This window comes from Sciurus carolinensis, chromosome 1, assembly GCF_902686445.1.
Source record: "Sciurus carolinensis chromosome 1, mSciCar1.2, whole genome shotgun sequence".
NCBI classification, from domain to species: domain Eukaryota; kingdom Metazoa; phylum Chordata; class Mammalia; order Rodentia; family Sciuridae; genus Sciurus; species Sciurus carolinensis.
The window spans coordinates 27,790,891-27,813,492 of NC_062213.1; the positions used below are offsets into that span (position 1 = coordinate 27,790,891).

At 31.5% G+C, this 22,602-nt stretch overlaps 1 protein-coding gene across 1 annotated transcript in view; it reads left to right on the forward strand.

Annotated features, from left to right (window-relative positions):
- Csmd3 (CUB and Sushi multiple domains 3) overlaps positions 1-22,602 on the forward strand; it is a 1,190,022-nt gene that overhangs the window by 1,116,871 nt on the left and 50,549 nt on the right. Inside the window, 6 exon segments of the mRNA XM_047516388.1 lie at positions 322-510; positions 4,444-4,629; positions 5,726-5,920; positions 11,274-11,447; positions 18,499-18,672; positions 22,251-22,424. Of these exon segments, the coding sequence (XP_047372344.1) occupies positions 322-510; positions 4,444-4,629; positions 5,726-5,920; positions 11,274-11,447; positions 18,499-18,672; positions 22,251-22,424 (1,092 nt within the window).

Here is a 22,602-nt window from a genome sequence, read left to right on the forward strand (position 1 = left end):
TTGTAGGGCTCTTGAACCTGTATGGAATTAAGAAAATATATTTCAATACAAAAGACAACTTAGGTGATAATATAAATTAAAAGAAAGCCCAGAGGTTGTTAGGTGTCCTAAAAGCTATGTGGATGGACTATTTTCAAAAGAGTCTAGAAAATAATATGATGTTCACAAACTACAACACATAGATGACAATTGATCTAAGTACTTAATAATTGATCGAACTTAAGTACTAGTGTAGATGATTCATAACTTTGAATAATAAATGATTTCTGACACATTAATTTATTAATTAAGCAGTGACTTTTCTTTTTTTCTTTTGAAAAGCTTTCTACTGCAGTACACCGGAATCCCCGCCTCATGGATACATTATCAGTCAGACAGGTGGGCAGCTTAACAGTGTGGTCCGTTGGGCCTGTGATCGAGGATTCCGACTTGTTGGGAAAAGCAGTGCTGTGTGCAGAAAGTCTTCCTATGGGTATCATGCATGGGATGCACCAGTCCCTGCCTGTCAAGGTGAAGTATAATATCTCCAAGTAGATAAAATATCAATAAAAGATTGACCTCATTTAACTTTCTCATTTGAATCATTAAAACTTCCCCCAATATACATATTCAGAAGCATATTGTGAATTACTCTCCTGAAAATTAAGGATAAAAACAAAATAACAAATTTAAGAGAAGATAGACACATTGATAATGCTTCATTGTCATGCAGTTTATGTATCACTACTCTTTCCTCTTATATACTTCTTTTACTCAGATATCTACCATTCAGGTTACTTTCTTGTTAGAACATTATGGAAACAGAGATGGAGGCTGGGTTAGTGAAGAGTCCACAGAAAGATAATAGAGAATAAGAAAAGGCAAGTACCACTGCAGATGGAGTTTCACTCAAAGTATACAGGATTATGCTCTTAGAGAAACAAATTTAAAGGAGACATATGTAACCAACTTCTTGGTTATTTTTTCTTCAATGCTTCAAGAGGGATGTTTTTAGTCTCTCTTTTTATTTATTTATTTATTTATTTTTGGTACTGGGAATTGAACCCAGGGGCACTTGACCACTGAACCACATCCCCAGCCCTATTTTATTTAGAGACAGAGTCTCACTGAGTTGCTTAGCACCTTCCCATTATAAAGACTGACTTTGAACTCTCTGTCCTCCTGTCTCAGCCTCCAGAGTCACTGGGATTACAGGCTCCTGGCTTGTTAAAAACAGAGGGGCTGTATGAGCATTGTATCTTGCTATAGAAAACAACATGAGAAGCATGTTAATCAACAAATTATGTGTATGAGAGCTTTTGATAAGCACTTATTTTTAAAGTAAATTTTTACTAAAATTATTTGCACACATTAATTGTAAAAAGAAAATGAATTTTTATGGCATTTTCATACATTGCATAAAACATACTTTGATTCTATCTGCCCTCCCTATGATTCTCTCTTGTCCCTCTTCCCCTGGTAGAATTTAGTCTTAAAAAGTAATTGAGTACTTGAGTCTCTAGCTAGGTGTAGTCAAGTTCAACACCAAATACTCAAGAGAAACTAATGTTATTAGACTTTGAAATTTTTCAAGTATTTAATTTTTTGTATAATTTTGTCAACATGAAAATAATTTTATAGTTGACTTCTTTTACCCATAATGTAGTTGCATAAAGCAATTTTGAATTTTACTTTACAAAATGCAGAACAATTTTAGATAATTAATAATGGTTCTTACATATTATCTACTTTTTGGAGGGGATTAATATAAAATAAATAAAATATAAAATAGGCTAATAAAATTTTTAAATAAAAAGAAGTTAAAATTTGTTGTGAAATAAATATTACCAGGCAACTGAAATGGTTTCTTTTACTTATTAGATTGAAGGTTTTGAATTTATGAAAAAAATCACTCTCATAGTCATATATGAATAAATGTTAAATGAAAGAACTATTGCTTCCATCTTCTGTTGAAACATAAAACATCAATCATTTATTACATTTCTGGGAAACAGAATTTCTTAGCAGGTTATCAACATGGAAGGTGTTGACTTCATGAAGGATAGATATAGTTTAATAGGTTATCAAAATACAATAAGCCATTAATATTTTAAATAAACATTAAAATACTCTGAACTTTGAACTTTTATAGTTCATTGAGTATTGTGCACTGTTATAAAAACAGTCACTTTGTAATCCATGCCTCACTTTTAATTTTTGCTTTCCTGACAGTTATGTAGGAAACCACTTTGACAATCTCTCAGTGATGATACTCTGAACAGATTTGTTTTTCCTTCTTTTTCCTCCACCCTTCCTTCCTTTCTTCTGCCTGCTGACCTGCTGTCCTGACTTCCTACCTTTTTGTCTTTCTGCCTTCCTTCGTTTTTCTTTCTCATTTCCTTCCTCTTAAGGCTGAGATGTTAAATTTTAAATCATCCACAGGCATAGTAGTTGTCCTATTATTTTATTATGGTGAATTTATTCTCAGCTCTAAAATATGGTATATTTTTTAAGATCTAATATGTGATCATTTTGTTCTAAACATATACATGGAACTTTCACTACATAAGTATATTTATTTTACCTTGATCCAGATACAACTTTCATTACTCTAACAATGTATAATTAATTTATTAAAACTCAATAATACATGGATCTTTGGTGGGAGTTGCAGTGGATATATGGTTTATTACTAATTGATATTTCCAAAAATCCTAAGTGTAAATATAAATATTACTTTAACAGACATCAGAGAACCATGTACTTCAGCAGCACTATTTTAGAGATCTGTAATTAGTAAGCAAGAATAATAACATAATTATTTGAGATGACTTATATAATTTATTAAGTTATTTTAACTGTTTTTCTTTTCATAATTTGTGGAATACCAAACTATGGAAAATCAGACTATTTAGCAGTAGAGAGTTTGTCATTCAACTCTGACAATTTCATATCTATCACTAAGATTTTTCTCTTTATATTCTATTCACATAAATTAGTGAAAATTAAACACCTAAATGTTGGGTTTTTTGCTTTTTTATTTTTTGGGTACCACCAAGGATTTAACTCAGGGGCACTTGACCACTGACCCACATTCCCAGACCTATTTTATATTTTATTTAGAGACAGGGTCTCACTGAGTTGCTTAGTGCCTAACTTTTTGCTGAAGCTGGCTTTGAACTCACAATCCTCCTTCCTCAGCCTGGGACTACAGGTGTGCACTACCATGACCCGCTTAAATGATTGATTTTACAAGACAAGTAGATACAATTTTAAGTTGAAATGGGAGAAAGATAAAAATAAAACAGTATTTAAAAGACTTAAATTAAACCTACATCTTTCTTTCTTTTGCTATGAGAAAAAAGTAGTTATAAGTCTAAAATATGTAATCTACAAGAGACTAGACATGTTTCAGGAATCAGAAATTTTATGATTTCATAAACATAAGACAGTGCAGTACATATACCATTATTATGTATTAACTCATTAGTCCTGAGGTGATACACTCAAATACATTAATCTGCAGAGATATGTCTAAATGTTTACACTGATAATGATATAAAAAAAATACAAAAAATTTCACTTCAATTGGGGTTTTGTTGGCAATTACGTTCTTTGGAAGATGATAAGATTTTTCTTTTTGGAAATGTAAATGAGGTACACAAAGGGCAAAGAGGAAAAGAATCAATCTCAAGGAGTTTCTGTATAATCTTTTGAATTTATAATAAATGAAATATAAATATATGTGAAATGAAGTATGAAAATATAAATTGATGTCATTATCAGATCATAGTTAAAGCAATTTTCATCTAATGTATTATAGATAAAAATGAAGACAACTAAAGCACATTCAGGAGGATCCTACATAAGTTTTGGGATAAGTCCTGGCCTTATATTTCTTTAACAGGTTTGATACGTATGATACTCCTTGAATGGTCCCCAAGCACATGTCTAATACATGTGCTATTCTGTGGATGGTGCCAAAGCATATACATCTTGATTGTACCTAAGATAATCAATCTGCAGGAGAAATACATTTATTTGTTTTGTTCCTGATCATAATACTTATAAATATTGGTTGCCACTCTTTTCCAAATCTCTCACAATTATTTATTAAGTTAAATTGGCCAGAGTGAATTATGGTGGTCCAGCAATGAGTTAGTACAAGATATACTCTTATTAACCTAATTTGCATTCTCATATAATCTATATCAGTGCTGATAATTGTACTTATGATTAGGAACTCAGTGAGAAACCAAGAAACAAATCATTAATGATATGTAGATTCACCCATTTAAACACATTTAATAGGAGTTTGAAATAAGTTATTCAAAATTTATGGGCCAGAAAATTCAGAAAAATTGAAAAAATTCTAGTTTCACATGTCTTCTAGTTTAATAGATTTAACTAATAACTTAATCATGTTTTTATTTCTATGATGTTTTATGTATGTATTTATTCTAGCAATTTCCTGTGGGATTCCTAAAGCTCCAACAAATGGAGGGATACTCACTACAGACTACTTGGTAGGAACCCGAGTTACCTATTTTTGTAATGATGGATATAGATTATCATCCAAGGAACTTACAACTGCTGTGTGCCAATCGGATGGAACATGGAGCAATCATAATAAGACTCCCCGCTGTGTTGGTATGTGTATTAAGGAAATTTCATCATTTGTGTGTCTATTGTCATCTTATATGATATAAAATTGTATGTAACATTGAATTATTAAGACTAATTCCCTGAAGTGCCATGTCTAACAAGGAAATAAAAGTTGATAAATGAAAGTACTATCTGGTACAATGAATTACTGGAAGACAATATAAAGATCTTTCACTCATTTTTGGCACTCCAGAATATTTAGGTCAAGAAGTTAATGTTACTTAATGAAGTTTCATTTGTTTTATAAATAGTCATGCATTAGTCAGCATTTTTTCAACACAAAGATATTTGGAAATTTTTTTTTCTAATTTGCAATAATGAAATTGTACTTTCAGGTCTTTCTTATAGGGATAAATGAAGCTTCTGACATTGCCCATAACTTCCAACTTTTTTCAGTATTCTTGAGGTTACATATACTTAGAATATTTCCTAATGCTTTCATTACTACTTTATGGCTAATGAATATTACTCGATTATAACAGAAATTAATTATAATAAGGAAATTGGTAGCAAAAGAAATAATAAGTTTGGTTTAGATAACTTCTTTGATTTTCTTTGTATTTCAGTTATTTCCATTTAGTATTAACATTTTAACTTCACTGTGATTTCATTTAAAATGTGGATTGTTATTTGCAATTGTAGCATAGGTTTCTAATAATCCTTCTACTTATCTTCAACAAGTTTTAAATAAGCCAAATTTTATATCACAAGTCTTGCATGAAAAGGCTATTCTCACCAAACAAATTTCCTAAAAATATAGTTCTTAAAAATGTTTAAAGACAGAAAGGAGTAGAGGTAAGGCAGTGAATGGGATTCTGGGTTGGTAGAATAATGTGTATAAAGACTCTGAATTTTGAAACAGCAGGTTATGTTCAGGGAACTGCCAGAAGTACCATGCAACTAAGGAAATGAAAATGATTAATATGGAGAAGAAATAAAGACCAAATGCTAAAGACTTGTTTGGCTAAATAGTGAACAAATTCAGACAGTGGAAATGTGAAGGATAGAATTGGTATAAGATATAGGTGGTGGAACAGACAAGATTTGCATATTATCATTTATATTCTTGTTTTCTGTATAGTTGTTACATGTCCAAGCATCAATTCCTTTACATTGGAACATGGAAGATGGAGAATAGTAAATGGGTCACATTATGAATACAAAACCAAAGTAGTTTTCAGCTGTGACCCTGGTTATCATGGACTAGGTCCTGCTTCTATTGAATGTCTTCCTAATGGTACCTGGAGTTGGAGAAATGAAAGACCATATTGCCAGAGTAAGTATATATTCCACTGAAATTATTTCAGAAGTTATCTTTGGTGATTGAATTGCTTGAATTACTTTCTTTCAAAACATAGTAGAGCAATAATATGATATTTTTATTGTTATTTTGAAATGGGATCTTGCTTTGTCCATTTTTGTGATCTCCTAGGCTGAAGCAATTCTTCTGCCTCAGTCTCCCCAGTGTTGGGACTACAGGCACACCACCACTATGCTCAGTGAATGTGGGACCTCTCAGGCACATTTCACGTGGATGAGAAAAGGGTTAACTGCCAGAGGATGGTGTTGTGTATAGATCAATCAATTACCCATAAGCTTATCTAATCAATAAACACACAAGAGCCAATACTCCTTTTAAATGAGATGGGGCTTGATGGGTCTGTCCACACCAGCTCTGGCCTCTAACAACATGGAGTAGCCCAGTTCTCTTTTATTTGTAGACACACAGGTAAAGAGACCTGGAATGGGAGGAGCTTCTTCTGTGATGGACAGGATAGGGTGGAGTTAGGGGAGTCATTCTCTTAGGGGGACTATTGCAGAAGGAGACAGGGAAACACTCCCACGCAGTGTCACATGCTTCCCGGCAGTTCCTAGAAGCCAGATGTGTGCCCCATGACTCAACCTAGTCTGATTATTCTGTTAAATAAGGATGACTTCCCACATCTCCCCCTTTTAAATATTTTTTAAAATGCAAATAACAGGCAGTTATTTTGAGGTTCCAGGTCTTAGTTCTGAGAGCTGCTCTGAGGTCCCAGCTCTTGGTTCTGAGGGTATGGCAACCTATTATCATGGTACAAAAAGAATTAGTAGCAAACGTATCATTCCAATATTACACCATTCAATTTAGGAAATATTTGATTAACCAAAAATATAGAGTCCTTGAGATCAATTCTACTTTTTGAATATCCTGGATGTAATAATGTGATTTTATAAGATTCAGGCTATTATTACTACTATGTCAAATGTCCATTAGATGATTCTTAATTATTTCTAGTTCCTTTGGGAAGTATATTTAGTTGTAGCAACTCAGACATGCTTATAGTCATTACAGCATTTAAGCCTTTGTTTAAATTGGAGAGAAAAAGGCTCATTACTGATATTTGTAATAGTAGTTGTTAAAGCATTTAAAACTTTCAAGAGTCACAGCATCTTATCAGAAGAAATCATGCCCCTAGATATAATGAATGTAGGAACAGATAAAAATCTAAAAGAATACACTAAAATATATAGGAGCCAAATTATCATCAAAGAAATAACTGTTAGAATATAAATGTGAATTATTCATCTTTCTAGTGTAATATCAATCAGCTTGTTGGATTCTAATTTGGTCTTTATTACATGGTTACCAGCAGTGCAAAGTAAGATCCAAATAGGGAATAGTCCAAATTACATGGAGTTTCAAAAATCAGAATGATTGTATATCTAATCTTATTTTGTATTCTGAAAATAGTTTTAAACAACTCAATTATTTGCCTAATTCCATAGATCTTTCATTGTATTAAATTTTTAGATTAAATATGGTTGCTTGTAAATTCTTTTTAAGAAGTAAAAGTGAAACATTTAGTGGCAGTGTTGCCTTTCTGACTTTGAATCTTATAGAGGAAGATATTTTGATATAACTGTCTTATCAATTTTTGAAGATCAGTCCAAAAACATATCCACCACCTTTAGAGGTAATGTGTAGTGTTGACAAGACATTCGTATATTTTATCCATTTAGGAAAGGCACCAGATTCTACTGCAGAACAATTAAGGCAGTAAGATATTGGTGGATATTTAATAAAAATGACTGGCTCTTTATGAGAAAGTCCCATCTAATGACTGTTCGAACGTGCAATCCTAAATTCGAAGGGCCACTATTATTGGCTGGCCTAGGTACTCCTTATGCTGTCTTTTCCTCAGAGGTTACTTCTAGACAACCAGAGAGTCTGTCATGGAACCAGCATGTAAATAAGTTTCCATTGCAACCAGTATAGTTAAATCCAGTCACATGGATGGGTGTAATGTGAGTATCTGTTAAACCTCCTATCATATGAATTCCATCAGTAAATACTGGGATTGATTCTCCAATCCACATCGTTGGGTGTATTAAAGGTAGATGAGGAGCCAACAGACTTCCCATATATTTCTCTTACCTAAGAGCTCAATAGAGCTTGCATATAACCATGTGGTTGGAGATTTAAGATCTCCTTATTGTAAAATGTGGTGCATTCTATTGCTCTATGTGTCATTCCGCAGCAATGAAACTCCTAATATCATAATTTCTAGAAAATATTTTCTGAAATTAAGTGGGTTTACATATGACTAGGTTTCCCCCTAGTCTATAAATCAATATCTTGGTCCAAATAAAAGCAAGTTTCTATTACAGTCCAAATTCTCTCTACATTTCCAATTGTGCTCCTAGGCATGTTTTTTAAAATTCTCATAGCCTGTGTCACTGTGCTTCCAATCCCCATGCTATTTCTCCTCTCATCTTGGTAGCCTGGCCCTGAGGGGCTCTGCCTGGGCAGGGAGCAGCCAGGTTTTTTAGCAGGCTTTCCCATTCTCCTCTCCCGGGAGCAGAAACCATGCTGTTTCTGGAGGTCTGGAAGCTGTGGCAGGAACACACATATTTAAACTAGAAAACTTGCCAAATAATTTGCCCTTAAATTAGAGATTTTCCCCAAATTCCTGATTAGGATCTTTTCTTCTCAGGATTCTAAACTTTTGCACTTATCTCAGTCAAGTTAGGTCTCAGTTTCTCACAGGTCACACAGAGGCATGCAGACCTGCCTGATAGAGTCTGCAGTATTTAAAGCAAGCAGGTCTCCATTTACATTTCAAGAACTTTAGGAGTTGTTCTTTCCACTGACAACCTAGTCTGATTCTGCTAAATAAGGATTGCTTCTTCCCACAAGATAATATGATTAATACAGTTATTTATTCTTATTACATTTTAAGGTTTCCAATTTTTTTAATTAGTAAATACTTATGAAAAAAGGACAAGAGTTTTAGATTCAGAAATCTCATAATCCTAGATTTGTCATTACTGTAACAACTAAGTAATGTTTAGTGCATACTTAACTACTTGCTGGACATTGTTTTTAGCCTTTTATGTATGTTATACTCCTTTTGTCAAAAAGAAAACTAAATTCACAATTTAATTATTTTGCAAAAGTCACAGAGCCTATAAATGATGGAGAAATCTGACAACCCAAGCATCTGACAACCACCCCTGGATTTTAATCACTATGCTATGTATGTTTAGTCTCTCTATTCTCAAATTTCTTACTCTAGAAAATTATGACACTTCCTGATGTGTAAAGTTGTGATGAAAATACTATGACATTTTTAAATAGCAGTTAGAAGCAGATTCATAAGGACCTCAGTAAATATTATTTAATCAGACTAAATAATTAAGTGTTTTATTCACTTGTTCATATAATATAAATGCCAGGGTCTAATATAAACATGCTGAGTTTAGGATAATTTGGACAGAATACCTTGAAATTCTTCTGCACTTTCTTTGCCATATTGATTGAGTTTTTACTTTATCCAAGAAAGAATCCCAAGCTTAAAATTCAGCCTTTTAATTTGTATCCAGCTCTATGGATGTATAGACTAAATATCCATAATTTATAAATAAACAAAAGAATTGAGCCTAAATAAGGTTAGGATGATTAAGAAGTTTAATAGAGAAGCTAACTACCATATGTGTAGTAAGTACACAATTATCTATTATTCTTTTACTTATGAATAGTCTGATTTGCAGTTCACTTTCTTAATCTCTCTATCAGTATAGGACATTTTGATTGGCTTATTAAATTAAATGTTATGGATAAACATATGGATGAATTAAAATCTTAAAAATAGATTTCTAAATTTTATTTTATATTCTAAAGGAAGTTGTACTTACAAAATTTTGCTGTATTTTCCACTTTTTCTATCAAGGTCTTTCTCTTCCTGCAGTATCCTTGCTCTTAAAGTGTAATTTCAATAAAAATATACAAGAGGAAGGGGTCTTTTAGAGGTCTAGGGAAAAATGATCTGTAACACAAACACAATCTGTAACAAAAATATATGGACTTCAGCACATATTTGCCTTGTTCCTTTGCTCTAGATATTCTATTCTGTAGAAGGATTTAAATGATGTATACATTTGGATTACTACCTAATTGTAGATTAGGTTAGAATGGGGCAAAGTCAAGAAATCTAACTGCAGTTCACTGAAGAAATGAAAAGAATGGTACTCATCTTTTAAACTAAAATAATACAGGTGCTAATATATTATTATTAGTACTAATACAAATACTAATATTAATGTATTAATAATATTAATAGTTAAATAAAGGATTATTTGGGATTTGCTCAAAACAATCAGTATATTTTAAATTTTATGTACAACCATTTAAATTTGCAAATTTTCTCTTTATCTGTTTAACAGCTTCAAGTAAAGCATTAGAGCTGAAAGTCATAGTTGAAGTAAAAATGAAGAACTATGCACTGATGGTTAAATATTGGACTCTAATATTAGACTGTTTGGTTTAAATATTGAGTTATGTAATTAATATGGGTTACCATATTAAAGATACTTCACTTGTCTACATTGTAGTAAATGTAACTCAGATAATCATTGCACCTACCTCAAAGTTGTTTTGAGAATTGCATAAGTGAAAACACTAATAAGAGTGCATAGTATATAACAAGCACTCAGTGAACTTTAACAATTATTCTTTTCACTTCAGAATGATGTTCCACTTTTAGTCTTTAAATATGAAAGGGTCAAATGGGTTCTGAATGACCTAGGAAATCAGTGAATCTGTCTTCAATTTTTTAAAACCTATCTCTATATGTGATATATCTAAAGGATTGTATATAATTGAATATTTTACATGTAAAGTTTTTTTTTTTTATAGAGTCCTTGACAAAAACTAATTCTAATTACTATGTTAACACTTGTTTATATATGAGGAAACTTTGGTTTAGGTAAGTTGAAGGCCTAACTAACCTAATGTCACTTTATAAGTTAGAGAAGGGTTTTGGACTGATGAAGTATCCTTTTTTTACTCTTGAGATTGTGTTTTTCCCCTAAAACCAGGTTGGCTAAGCCAAAAATTCAAAGAAAATAATTCCAACAAGTCACTGTTACTTTAGAAGGCTTATGGGTACTCAAGGAGGTTAAATTTTTAACTTGATTTAAACATTATAAATGAGTACCTGTATCAAAACATCACATGGCCTCACTACTATGTATAATTTTTTGTCTTTATGTAAGTAAAAAATAAATCATAAAGAATTCAAAATGTCAAAAGCATGTTTTTGTTGCTAGTGCATATTGACAGTATCTTTATTATGATTTATTATTTTAAGTTATTTCCTGTGGGGAACTACCTACACCTCCAAATGGAAATAAGATTGGAACTCAGACTTCATATGGTTCAACAGCTATCTTTACCTGCGATTCAGGATTCATGCTTGTGGGCTCTGCTGTACGGGAATGCCTTTCCTCAGGTCTTTGGAGTGGATCTGAAACCAGATGCCTAGGTATGGACTTTTAATTCACTTTGACCAACCTGCTCCCTCATACACATATATACTGGATAGGAGGCAGACCTCGGTTCATTCAGTAAGGATGCTAAAAATCAGAAAATACTTAACTTTAAAAATGTTTCATGGTAGAAAAGCTATTAAGTAGATTACTCTTAAAGTTAATCAACTAGTATTTTTAATGAGTCTTATGTCATTAAGGAGAGACACATTTTCTTCCAGGCATGGTGAAAATAAAAAGATGGTAACTAATTGCTGAAATTATATGTTGGCATACTCAGCTGAATTAATTGCAGTTAATTCATTCTAAACTATAGTCAATTCTCCTATTACCTATTTGCTTGAGGTAATGATTGAAGAAGAAAAACAATGTCTACATTTAAATATCTTTCTCCCCTTTCATTTTCTAAGATTTCAATGAATAAAACTACTTTCTATTAAAACTTTTAAATCTGTTTTTTGAATGCGATTTTGGGCAAATGGGATTTTTTCCCTTAGGGTTTTTTGAATTCATTATGAAAACCTGTTCAGTAAAAGAAAAGGAACCAGATTTTTTTATCCCTTCTCTTTTATTATAAAAAGAATATTATGATTTATACTTCATCTCTTTTTTAAAGTCTTTAATAATTTCTTCAATATTAAGAAAATAATATGATTCATGCTAAAATAATTTTGAGATACAACAAATATTGAATTAGGTAATAACAAAAATTGTCCTAATGATTATTCACTTGATGACATCTTTGTTTACTAACTTAAAAACTATTAATTACTATGAGTAGAATACTGAAAATTTGTAGATTTTTTTCTTTAGGAAACCTGTATAAGAATATGAGACTGAATATTCTGACTGAATACATCTATTCATTAGCAATTTAAATCACATGTTTTGCTGGTAAGGTTGAAAATATTCATGGTAATACAATCGACTATTTGAAACTAATGGCTACAGCTAGAAATTGGGGTTAAATTTAATTTTTACTCCCCTTTCTCAGGCATATTTGTTAATAGGTATACTTGGATGCCCAATAGCAGTAATTCTTTATAAGAGTAGACTCAATTGAATGTGACTACTGCCTGAAAAGAAAATAGTAAATAAATCAATAATAGTGTATTAATGTGTGATTAAATAGCCACAGAAATATTTCTTAATAATTTCTAAACTGAGTTTGGTTATGCTGATTTCAATTACAGATTAGTTTACTTATAAATTTGAAGATTGATTATAAAGTTAAATACAATATTTTATACCTATGTGATTTCATGAACTCTTATTGTCTATTATGTTATTGTTGACTTGTTATATAGTGTGTGATTTTATTCACCTATTTAGATTCTTGATTATGTTCTCTGGGAAGACAGGACATAACAGGGATATTTATGAGCAAACATTGTCTTTCAGCCTATGAAGACAGCATCATGCACTACAGAGGATGTGGTGCTGATAGCTAATGTAAATTTAAAAGAATCCTGATAGGAGAAAGTGCAGTTCCAAACAATCAAATCCTAGAATCTTATCCTGAAGACTGATCTTAAGGATTCAGTCCTTCTCCTCTCATCCTTGTGGCCCCTTGTAGACACTTTTGACTTAGAATTGCTGCTAGGATGTGCTTATGATTATTTTGTGAAGTACAGTGTATTTATTCCCAACTCTCCAGATTTTCATTGTTTTTTTTTTAAATTGAAAAAAATAATTGACGGTGAACACTCATATGTGAACACTCCTATGTCTCCCATCTAGATTATGCAGTAATCTAGTATTTTGTTGTAGTTATTTATCACAAACCTATCATCTTTCCAGGCCTCTGTCAGTCCATCAATACCTTTTCAACGATACATTTTTAAGTAAGTTGTGGAAATCATTGCATCCATATCATTAGCTAAAGTTCATATTATGATTCTTGTTTCCTTTTGTTTTTTTTTAACTGTGGCAAAATTTACATACAGTGAAATATATATACCACAAATGCGTGGTCAGATGAGTTTTGACAACTGTGTTCACCTATGTAACTAAACCACTATATAGAATTTTACCATTTCTTTAGAAAGTTTCCTTTTAATGCTCCACAATCTAAAACTCACTTCCCCCTCAACCTAAGGCAATAACTCTTTTGATGTTTAATCATCACATATTAATTTTTCCTGCTTTAGTAATTTCATAGAATCCTGAATTGTACCATTTTGTGTAAGGTTTCTTTCATTCTCTTTCATCCATGTTGTTATTTTTGTAGTTTGCTCTTTTAATTCCAAATAGAATTTCGTTTTATGCAGATAACATACTGGAGCTATTAGCCTGTTGGTGGACATCTGGACAATGTCCAGTTTTAGGATATTATGAATAAAATTTTTATGAACATTCCTACAAAAGTCTTTCTCTTAACATATGCATTCATTTCTCTTTGGTACTCAGAAATAGAATTCCTGGGAGAGGTCTGGTTTTCTCATGTTGTACCAGTGTGTTTTTATGATGTATTGTTTGATGACTTCTGATGTTTTACACAGTTTCATGGACTTATTAGCTAGTCATGAATTTCTCTTAGGACATGGTGAAATAACCTATACTGAATTGCATTTTTACTATGAATTATAGTTCTTAATAAATTCTAGTTGCAAGGCTTTCATCATTACATGTTTAATGAGTATTTTCTCCCAGTCTCTGACTTTTTTATTCATTTTTAGATAATGCCTTTCAATCAGCATAAGTTTTCAATTTTGGTAAAGTCTGTCTTATTTTTTGTTTGTTTGTTTTCCTTCTGGCTCTTGCTTTCTGGGTTCTGTTTAAGAAACCTTTCTCAACTGTAAGTCACAAGGATTTTCTGTCACATTTTCTTCTGGAAGCTTTATAGTTCAGTCTTCTATTTTTATGTATATGATTTATATTTCTTTTTATTTTGTTGTATGTCTTATGTGGTAGGATTGCTGTTTTTTTTTCTCCTAGTATTATGAGTGATACTATTTACTTTTTAAAAATTATATAATATCATCTATATAAATCCTGAAAATTTCTTGTTTTACAGTTAGTTTATCAACTCTAAAAAGCAATGCCTGGTGAGTTTAAAATCAGGATTGATTGACTCTGTACATCAATTTGGGGAGCATTGTTATCTAGCAACATTGAATCATCTGATATAAATACAGCACATTTATTCATTTGTTTACGTATTCTTTAGTTTTTATTGCAATGAGAACATTTTGTGTTCTTAGCATAGAGATTTTTTATGTTTATTGCTAAGTTTATTACCCAGAAATCTTTCACTATCGTAAGTGAACTTGTCTATTTTTAATTACATACTTCAATTGTTTGTGGCTAGTATATAAAAATATAGTTATTTAAAAATTTATCTGGTGTCTCAGAATCTTGCTAAATGCACTTATTAATTTGTAGATCTTAAAATAGGATTTGCCATATATATGTTGTGTGAGCATAGATAGCTTTACCATTTTTTTCTTAACATCAAACTATTTTTCTTCCTTTTTAATAATGTCTTATATTGAATAGGACAAACAGAACAATGTTAAGCACAGTTGATGATAGTAAACATCATTGCCTTGTTTCATATCAATAGAAAAACATTCATAATTTTACAAGTAAAAATTTAGGTGGAAATTATTTAGTTGTCTTTACCAGTTTAAGAATGTTTCCTTATATTTCTGATTTGCTATTACTTTTTATATCAATACGTACTAAACTTTGCCGAATGTTTTTTCTGCACTTATTCAGATAATCAGAAAGAATATTTTTATCCTTCTTGTTGTTAATATGGTAAATTATAGTGGTTGATTTTTCCATCTTAAACCAACTTTTCATTTGTGGATAAACTGCACATAATCGTGACGTATTGTCATTTATATATGTTACTAGATTGATTTTCTAAAATTTTGTTAAGTTTTACATTTTTGTTTGTGAAGGACATTGTTCTGTCTCCTGACTTTTTCAAAAAATTTTCTATTAGTGCTATGGTTGCCTTAAAACAAGTTAGGAAAATATATGTATGTAATTTTTCCTTCTGTTTTCTAAAAGAATTTGTGTAAAATTGATGTTTTCTCTTCCTTAAGATATTAAATTGCCAGATATATTTTTCTTATTTAAATATTTTAATTTACCAGTGTTTTATGTGGGAATGTTTTTGTTAGTAATTCAAATACATTAATAGGAAACAACTATTCAAACTATTCATGTTTTCTATTTTGTATCATGTTATTTTTGGTAAATTATAATTTTCAAGGAAATTGTCCTTTTCTGAACTATGAAAACATATCAGCAAAAAGTTACTCAATATTCCCTTTTTTTTTTTTTTTTTCGGCTTTAATTGTGGTATCACTTCATTCATTCCTGTTACTGGTGAATTTGTTTTCTCCTTTTTGTGTGTAGTTAAGGTTGTTTGGTAGTTTAACAATTATGGTGCTATTTTAAAGGCAACAATTTTTAACCTAGTTAATGTTTTCTATTGTTTGTCTAGTTGTCTATTTCTTTGATTTTGTGCTTTAAATATTTTCTTTTGTCTACTTAGTGTGTCTTTATTTTAACTTCTTTATTTTGCTCCTCTTTTCTCTTCTTAAGGTGTCATTTTAGGTCACTGATTATATACCTTTTGTTTTTGTAATAAATCTTTTTTTCCACAATGAAACTCATTATTTGGTATAATTAAAATACACTAATAAAATATACATACATTAAAATTACAGAAGCTGATCACTTTCAAACTCAAATGAAGTCGACCTGATAATAATTAAGAATTTCTTTTGCTTTTTTATTTGTTATTTTTAGATCTACATGACAGAAGGGGTATTTTACAAACATGGGTATGTTTTACATGGGTTAAAACATATTACATTTTTGATCCCATGCTTGTGGTTGAACATAGTGTGGAGTCACACTGGTCGTGAATTCAAATGTGGCATAGAAAAGTTATGTCTGATTCATTCGGCTGTATTTACTCTCATCCCCCCTCCCTTCCTTTCATTCCCCTTTGTCTTATCCAATGAACTTCTATACTTCCCCTCCCTACCCTTGCTTGTTAAGGGTTAGCAACCACGTACCAGAGAAAACATTTGACCTTTGGATGTTTGAGACTGGTTTATTTCACTTAGTATGATATTCTTCAGTTGTATCCATTTTCCAGCAAATGACATAGTTTCATTCATTTTTATAGCTGAGTAATAGTCCATTATGTATATATGCCACATTTTCTTTATCCATTCATCTGTTGAAGGGCATCTAGGTTGGTTCCATAGCTTGGTTATTGTGAGTTGAGTTCCTATAAACATTGATGAGTCTGTGTCACTGTAGTATGTTGACTTTAAGTCCATTAGGTATAAGCCAAGGAGTAGAATAACTGGGTCAAATGGTGGTTCCATTGAAAGTTTGCTAAGGAATCTCCCCACTGCTTTCCAGAGTGGTTGCACCAATTTGTACTCTCAACAGCAATGTATGAGTGAACCTTTTTCCGCACATCTTCACCAACATTTATTATTACTTGTATTCTTGATAATTGTTATTCTGACTAGAGTGAGATGGAATCTCAGTGTAGCTTTGCATTTCTTTAACTGCTAGTGATGTTGAAACATTTTTTCATATACTTTTTGACCATTCATATTTCTTCTTCTGTGAAGTGTCTGTTTAGTTCCTTTGCTGATTTATTGATTGGGTTATTTTTGTGTGTGTGTTTTAAGTTTTTTAGGTTTTTGGTTTATCCTGGAGATTAATGCTCTATCTGAGGTGAAGATAGTAAAGATTTTCTACCATTCTGCAGGCTCTCTGTTGATGTTCTCGATTGTCACCTTTGATGTAAAGAAGGTTTTTAGTTTGATGCCTTCCTATTTATTGATTCTTGATTTTACTTCTTGTGCTTTAAAAGGAGTCTTATTGAGGAAGTCCATTCCTAAGCAGACTTGTTAGAGAATTGGGCCTACTTTTTCTTCTGGTAGGTCAGGGTTTCTGCTAATGCGAAGGTCTTTGATCTAATTTGAGTTGAGTTTTTGTTCAAGGTGAGGTGTAGGGGTGAAATTTCAATCTACTACATATGGATTTCCAGTTTCCCTGAACTGTCCATCAAGAAGCAAATACACTTTCTTTTTAGCAGCACATGTGTCCTTCTCTAAAATAGGCTATATCTTAGGTCACAAAACAACTCTTAGCAAATACAAAAAATTAGAGACAATATTTTGCATTCTATCAGATCATAATGTAATGAAATTAGAAATTAATGATAAAATTAAAAATATAACTACTCTAACACCTGAAGACTAAATAATACATTATTGCATGATCAACAGATAGTAGAAGAAATCAGGGATGAAATTAAAACAGTATTTAGAGGTACATAGTGAACTGGCTGACTGGGTAAGCTGAGAGCAAAATGCCCTCACATCCTCCCTTCCAACTTCCGACCTGCTATAGCCGGCCTGTCAATCTCCCCTGCCCCCAAATGGCAGAACTCATGGAGCTATGGAGAGTCCAAACTTTCTGGAACTTCTCTAACCTGTGTCCCCCCGGTTGAAATGTCCTCAGTTTCTAACTTTCCACAGTTTCCCTAGGCTCAGACAGGCCCAGGAAGACCTAGCTGCAAACTTATTGAATCTGCTTCCAGTTTCTGTAGGCTCTAACATGCTGCAGTCCGGGCTTCTGGATTGGCTCTCCCCAAAGGATTGATAAACTCTGGTGGAGAGGTTTTTTTTTTTTTAAATTCCCAATTAATGAGTCAAACAATCTCTGTTTCAGTTAGAGCAGACTGCCCTCTGTAATAAGAAATCTTACATCTACAAATTCTCTTGCTAAGCACTACTTTATCTGTATACCTCAAATTTTGGTGTGTTCTGTTTTCATTTTTAGACATTGATAAAGTTCATAATATCTTCTAGACCCATGTCAAAGTGTATTTTCCTTTAATTTCCAAAAGCCTAATGTTTTGCTATGTATCTTATAGTTACCTGTATGTGATATAATTATGTTTGCATTATTTGTGACATACTTTCAAGTAAATATTAAAAGTTTAGTACAACAACATAAAACACAGTATTAAAAATATAACTTCTTGATCCTTTACAGCGGGTCACTGTGGAATTCCAGAACTCATTGTGAATGGTCAAGTCATTGGAGAAAATTATGGATACAGAGACACAGTTGTATATCAATGTAATCCTGGTTTTCGGTTGATTGGATCTTCAGTGAGGATATGTCAACAGGATCACAATTGGTCTGGTCAGCTCCCATCCTGTGTGCGTAAGTAAGCATGCCAAAAGAAATGAGAGATCTCTGGTCTCATAGAATGTTCAAAGATGGTTTTACTAGGCAAGATTATTTGTAATAATTACATATATAATTTATATTATTTGGTATAATTATATATGTAGTTATTTACATATATGACTACATAATATAAACTGAATTTCTACAATCCATTCTTTTGTGCAGTTTTATAATAGTCTTTAAAGTGGGTGTGTTCAGGAGTACATATAACCATCCAAAAGTAAAGTAGAAGAAAATATTAGGATATCTGTTATATTTATGTTTTTACATAAAGAGAAAATTAAGTTCATCTCCTTAGTATTTAATATATAACATATATAAATGATTACTTATACATGGAATGAAGGTACATACTCAACAAATTTTAAATTATAAAAATTTTAAGTTTTTGAACAACCCTGTGCAAGTGTATCATCATTCTTATGGTATTATACTACAAAGCTTTTTACTGTGAAAAGTATATCACATAAATGTTTTCTAGTAGAGTGTACTTGTGCTGTAGATATCACATCAAATTGTGTCCCAGTGAAGTACAATGAGGGGGAAAAATATAAGAGAATATGAAAAACTATTGTTCTCATTTTAGTTGCACTGCTAATTTTTGAGAAAGTTCAAGTCATTTACTCTTTCTGGACTCTAATTCCTTTATTAAAAAAATAAATAGTTAAAAGTACTTATCATTATGGCCCCTTTTAGCTTCAGAGTCTATCATTTTTAAATGTATCAAAGTAATGTTTTGTCATAATTGATTGTTTGAAATATTTTAAAAATTATTTAAAGGTTTATTTTGAAGCCACCGTTTATATTATTGTAGAATTCATACAAAACTATGACTATATGCATTTTTAGAATTATTTTAATGAAAGATCTTTGCATTTCAACAAATATGTATGTGATCTTTTATTTTAATTTAGATACTAATTGATGCTTAAAATTAATTTTTAGAAAGTACTATTACATTATAACTTCTTAAAGATACCTATTGTTCTTTGTGTTTTTAATGAATTTCTTTCTATTCATATAGTATGGATTTGTCCAGTGTGCATTTTAAACTTGTTCTTCTATTAATTTATTTACTCATTATCATTATTTATATGTTTGTAGTACATGAGTGCTTCCTACACAGAGAAAGGGAAGATATTTGGCACATGGACAAATTGCATAGGAAGGGACCAAGGTGTGAAGGAGAAAGTGGTAGTGTAACTGTAAGGTTAAATCTATAGACTTTTATATGCAGACATCTTAATGCATTTAAAAGTTGCTCTCACAGTTTATGTCCACGTGTCGCTAACCATGAATGAGATAAACCCAAATTAATTAAATTTGATCGTAATCTAAGGACAAATCCCTCCATTTCATAAGAACTGAGGTCACTTTATTGACCACTAACCTAAGTCTCCTTCTTAGCTTCTACCAGAGCAATGGGCCACCTACCCACAAAGGTCCTTTATCCTGAACAAAACATTTTTACTTTGACTTTTATTCCTTTTTTCTTGTGGTGCTGGGGATCAAACCCAGTTCCTCATGTATGCTGGGCCATAACTTCAACCCCTGAATACTTGTACTCATCATCTTATCTGACCCTGTCAAGGATAAGCTCTAAGTCATACTGCCTGCTGTAAATTCCAGTGCAGAGTGAGCATTTGCTTTGCTTTTGCTTTTACCCATATGGGCCTTCTAACCAGCCTCCTGTGTTTGTGCAACTACAGTCCCATGCATTCTATATTCCCAAAGAAGAACCCAGAATCCTTTGGTCAGTTTGCTGGAGGAGATATGAACTTTACCAGTCATATTTACTTGTCCCAATTCCCTTTAGAAGTGAGAAAATTGGGAATAAAATGTTCCCATGGAATGCATTTTGTTATTGAGTGGATAAGTCAAGTCTGCTGGTTATGATACATTGTGTATTTATTATGAATACTTTTTTACAAAAATAAAAAAATATGAATAATGATAACTTCCTTATATTTTCTTACTTCACCAAATTCTCAAATGAACACAGTGTTCCAGACCACTATTTATCCTTATTTTGTTATTAAAAGCAATTATCCACACATTTTCTTCCTATTTACATATACAGTTACTGACATTTATTTTAAGATTCTTGTTTAGTAAATGACCATTAAATGTTGTAAAGTATTTCAATTATAACATCATAGGGTAAGCCTCAGAGAAATAATATATGATACTTTTAGTGAGGATTCAGAGGAAGTATTTTATTTAATCAATGACTAACATTTATGAATTCCATCATTGTTAATTTTATCTGATTAACTGAATTTTATTAGAATACTAATTTCATGGAAAATACTTTCATGTGTTGAAATAATAAGATATTAGAGCATATAGTTAGCAAGTAAAGTCACTTTTCTAAGATACACACATACACATGCACACACCATTATAGATGATTTAAAGACAGCAGTATTCTGCTTGGATCTAGCCTAGATATTTTACTTTTCATTTGTATTCAACATAGCCAACTATTATCACTGGTTTTCTTTTTGAATAATTGAGATTTTAAAATAAAATTGGCCCTTCGGGTAAAACTGGTTTCTTTATTGATAATTTTAAACAAGAATAAGATGCAGTTAAATTTCCAAATGAGTAGGTTGACATTAACAATACAGCTGAAAAATAATTGTGCTTGGGTCATTTTGAAAGTACTAAAAGTGACTATGTTCTTTCACTGTTCCCAATTATGAAACAGTATTACGGGACTTGTATGATTAATAGAGTGAGATGATGCAATAAAACAGTTCATAGAAATACGGAGTGTTTGGGGAAAGCCAGCACTACATAAAATTTATAGTAGGACCATAACATTAAAAGTATCTAAATAATTCATTTGAGAGCATTATTTCCAAGTAAAATTGTATTAGATTGTCAAGTATCAATGATGAAGAAAATAAACCAGTAAGATTGATTGTTTTGGAGAATGTTAATATCAGTATCTCAAAATATTAATGAGAATTCTAGTGCAACATTATGCATCATTTTCTATTGTCCACATTATGTAGTTACATTAATTTACTTTTTAAGCACATTTTCACTCATCAATCTATTATTCATAAAAATTGATTGTCTAAAAACGATCAAAAGGACTATTCAAAATTAAATACAAAAATATGTCTTTGAAAACCTTCAGTTCTTAAACTTAATTCAAAAAGGAAAACTCATTCACTTTTATTCCACATTATTGTTAACTAGTTACAGAAATTTCATTAGCCAGATTTCTCTGAAGTTCAGTATTCTTCCTTAAAAAAAATTATAAAGAATAAAATAAGCACCAAGAAACTTTAAACATCTATGTACCACTTACAGAAAATTACATAATTTAAATCATTTTCTACTAATATCATATTTCTTCTTGTTATTTCTGCTATTTTTTCTATTTTTTCTTTGCATTAGTAGAAGTACTTTAAATGTATATCCTTATATGGTAATTTTTCTACTTTGCTTGAAATGACTAAGTATAATTGTGATGTGATAATAACTAAATATTCTTTGTTTTTTTCCCATCCCCAATTTCCCATCCCCAATGGTATTAGCTGTTAGCTGTGGTCACCCTGGCAGCCCAATATATGGAAGAACAAGTGGAAGTGGATTCAACTTTAATGATGTGGTAACGTTCTCTTGCAATATTGGTTATCTTATGCAAGGGCCAACAAAGGCCCAGTGCCAGGCCAACAGACAATGGAGCCACCCTCCACCTGTATGCAAAGGTAAAAGGCTAACTTTATTCCAGTGTGGGGCATGGTGTCAATGTGTCTGTGTAAACATAGATGACACATCTGAAACAACTTGGCAGAACAATATAACGTTTTCAATTAAAAAAGCAAAAAGCTTTAATATTGACGTCATCTCATTAGCAATGCTTTCCTCTTTCTTAAATTGTTAACT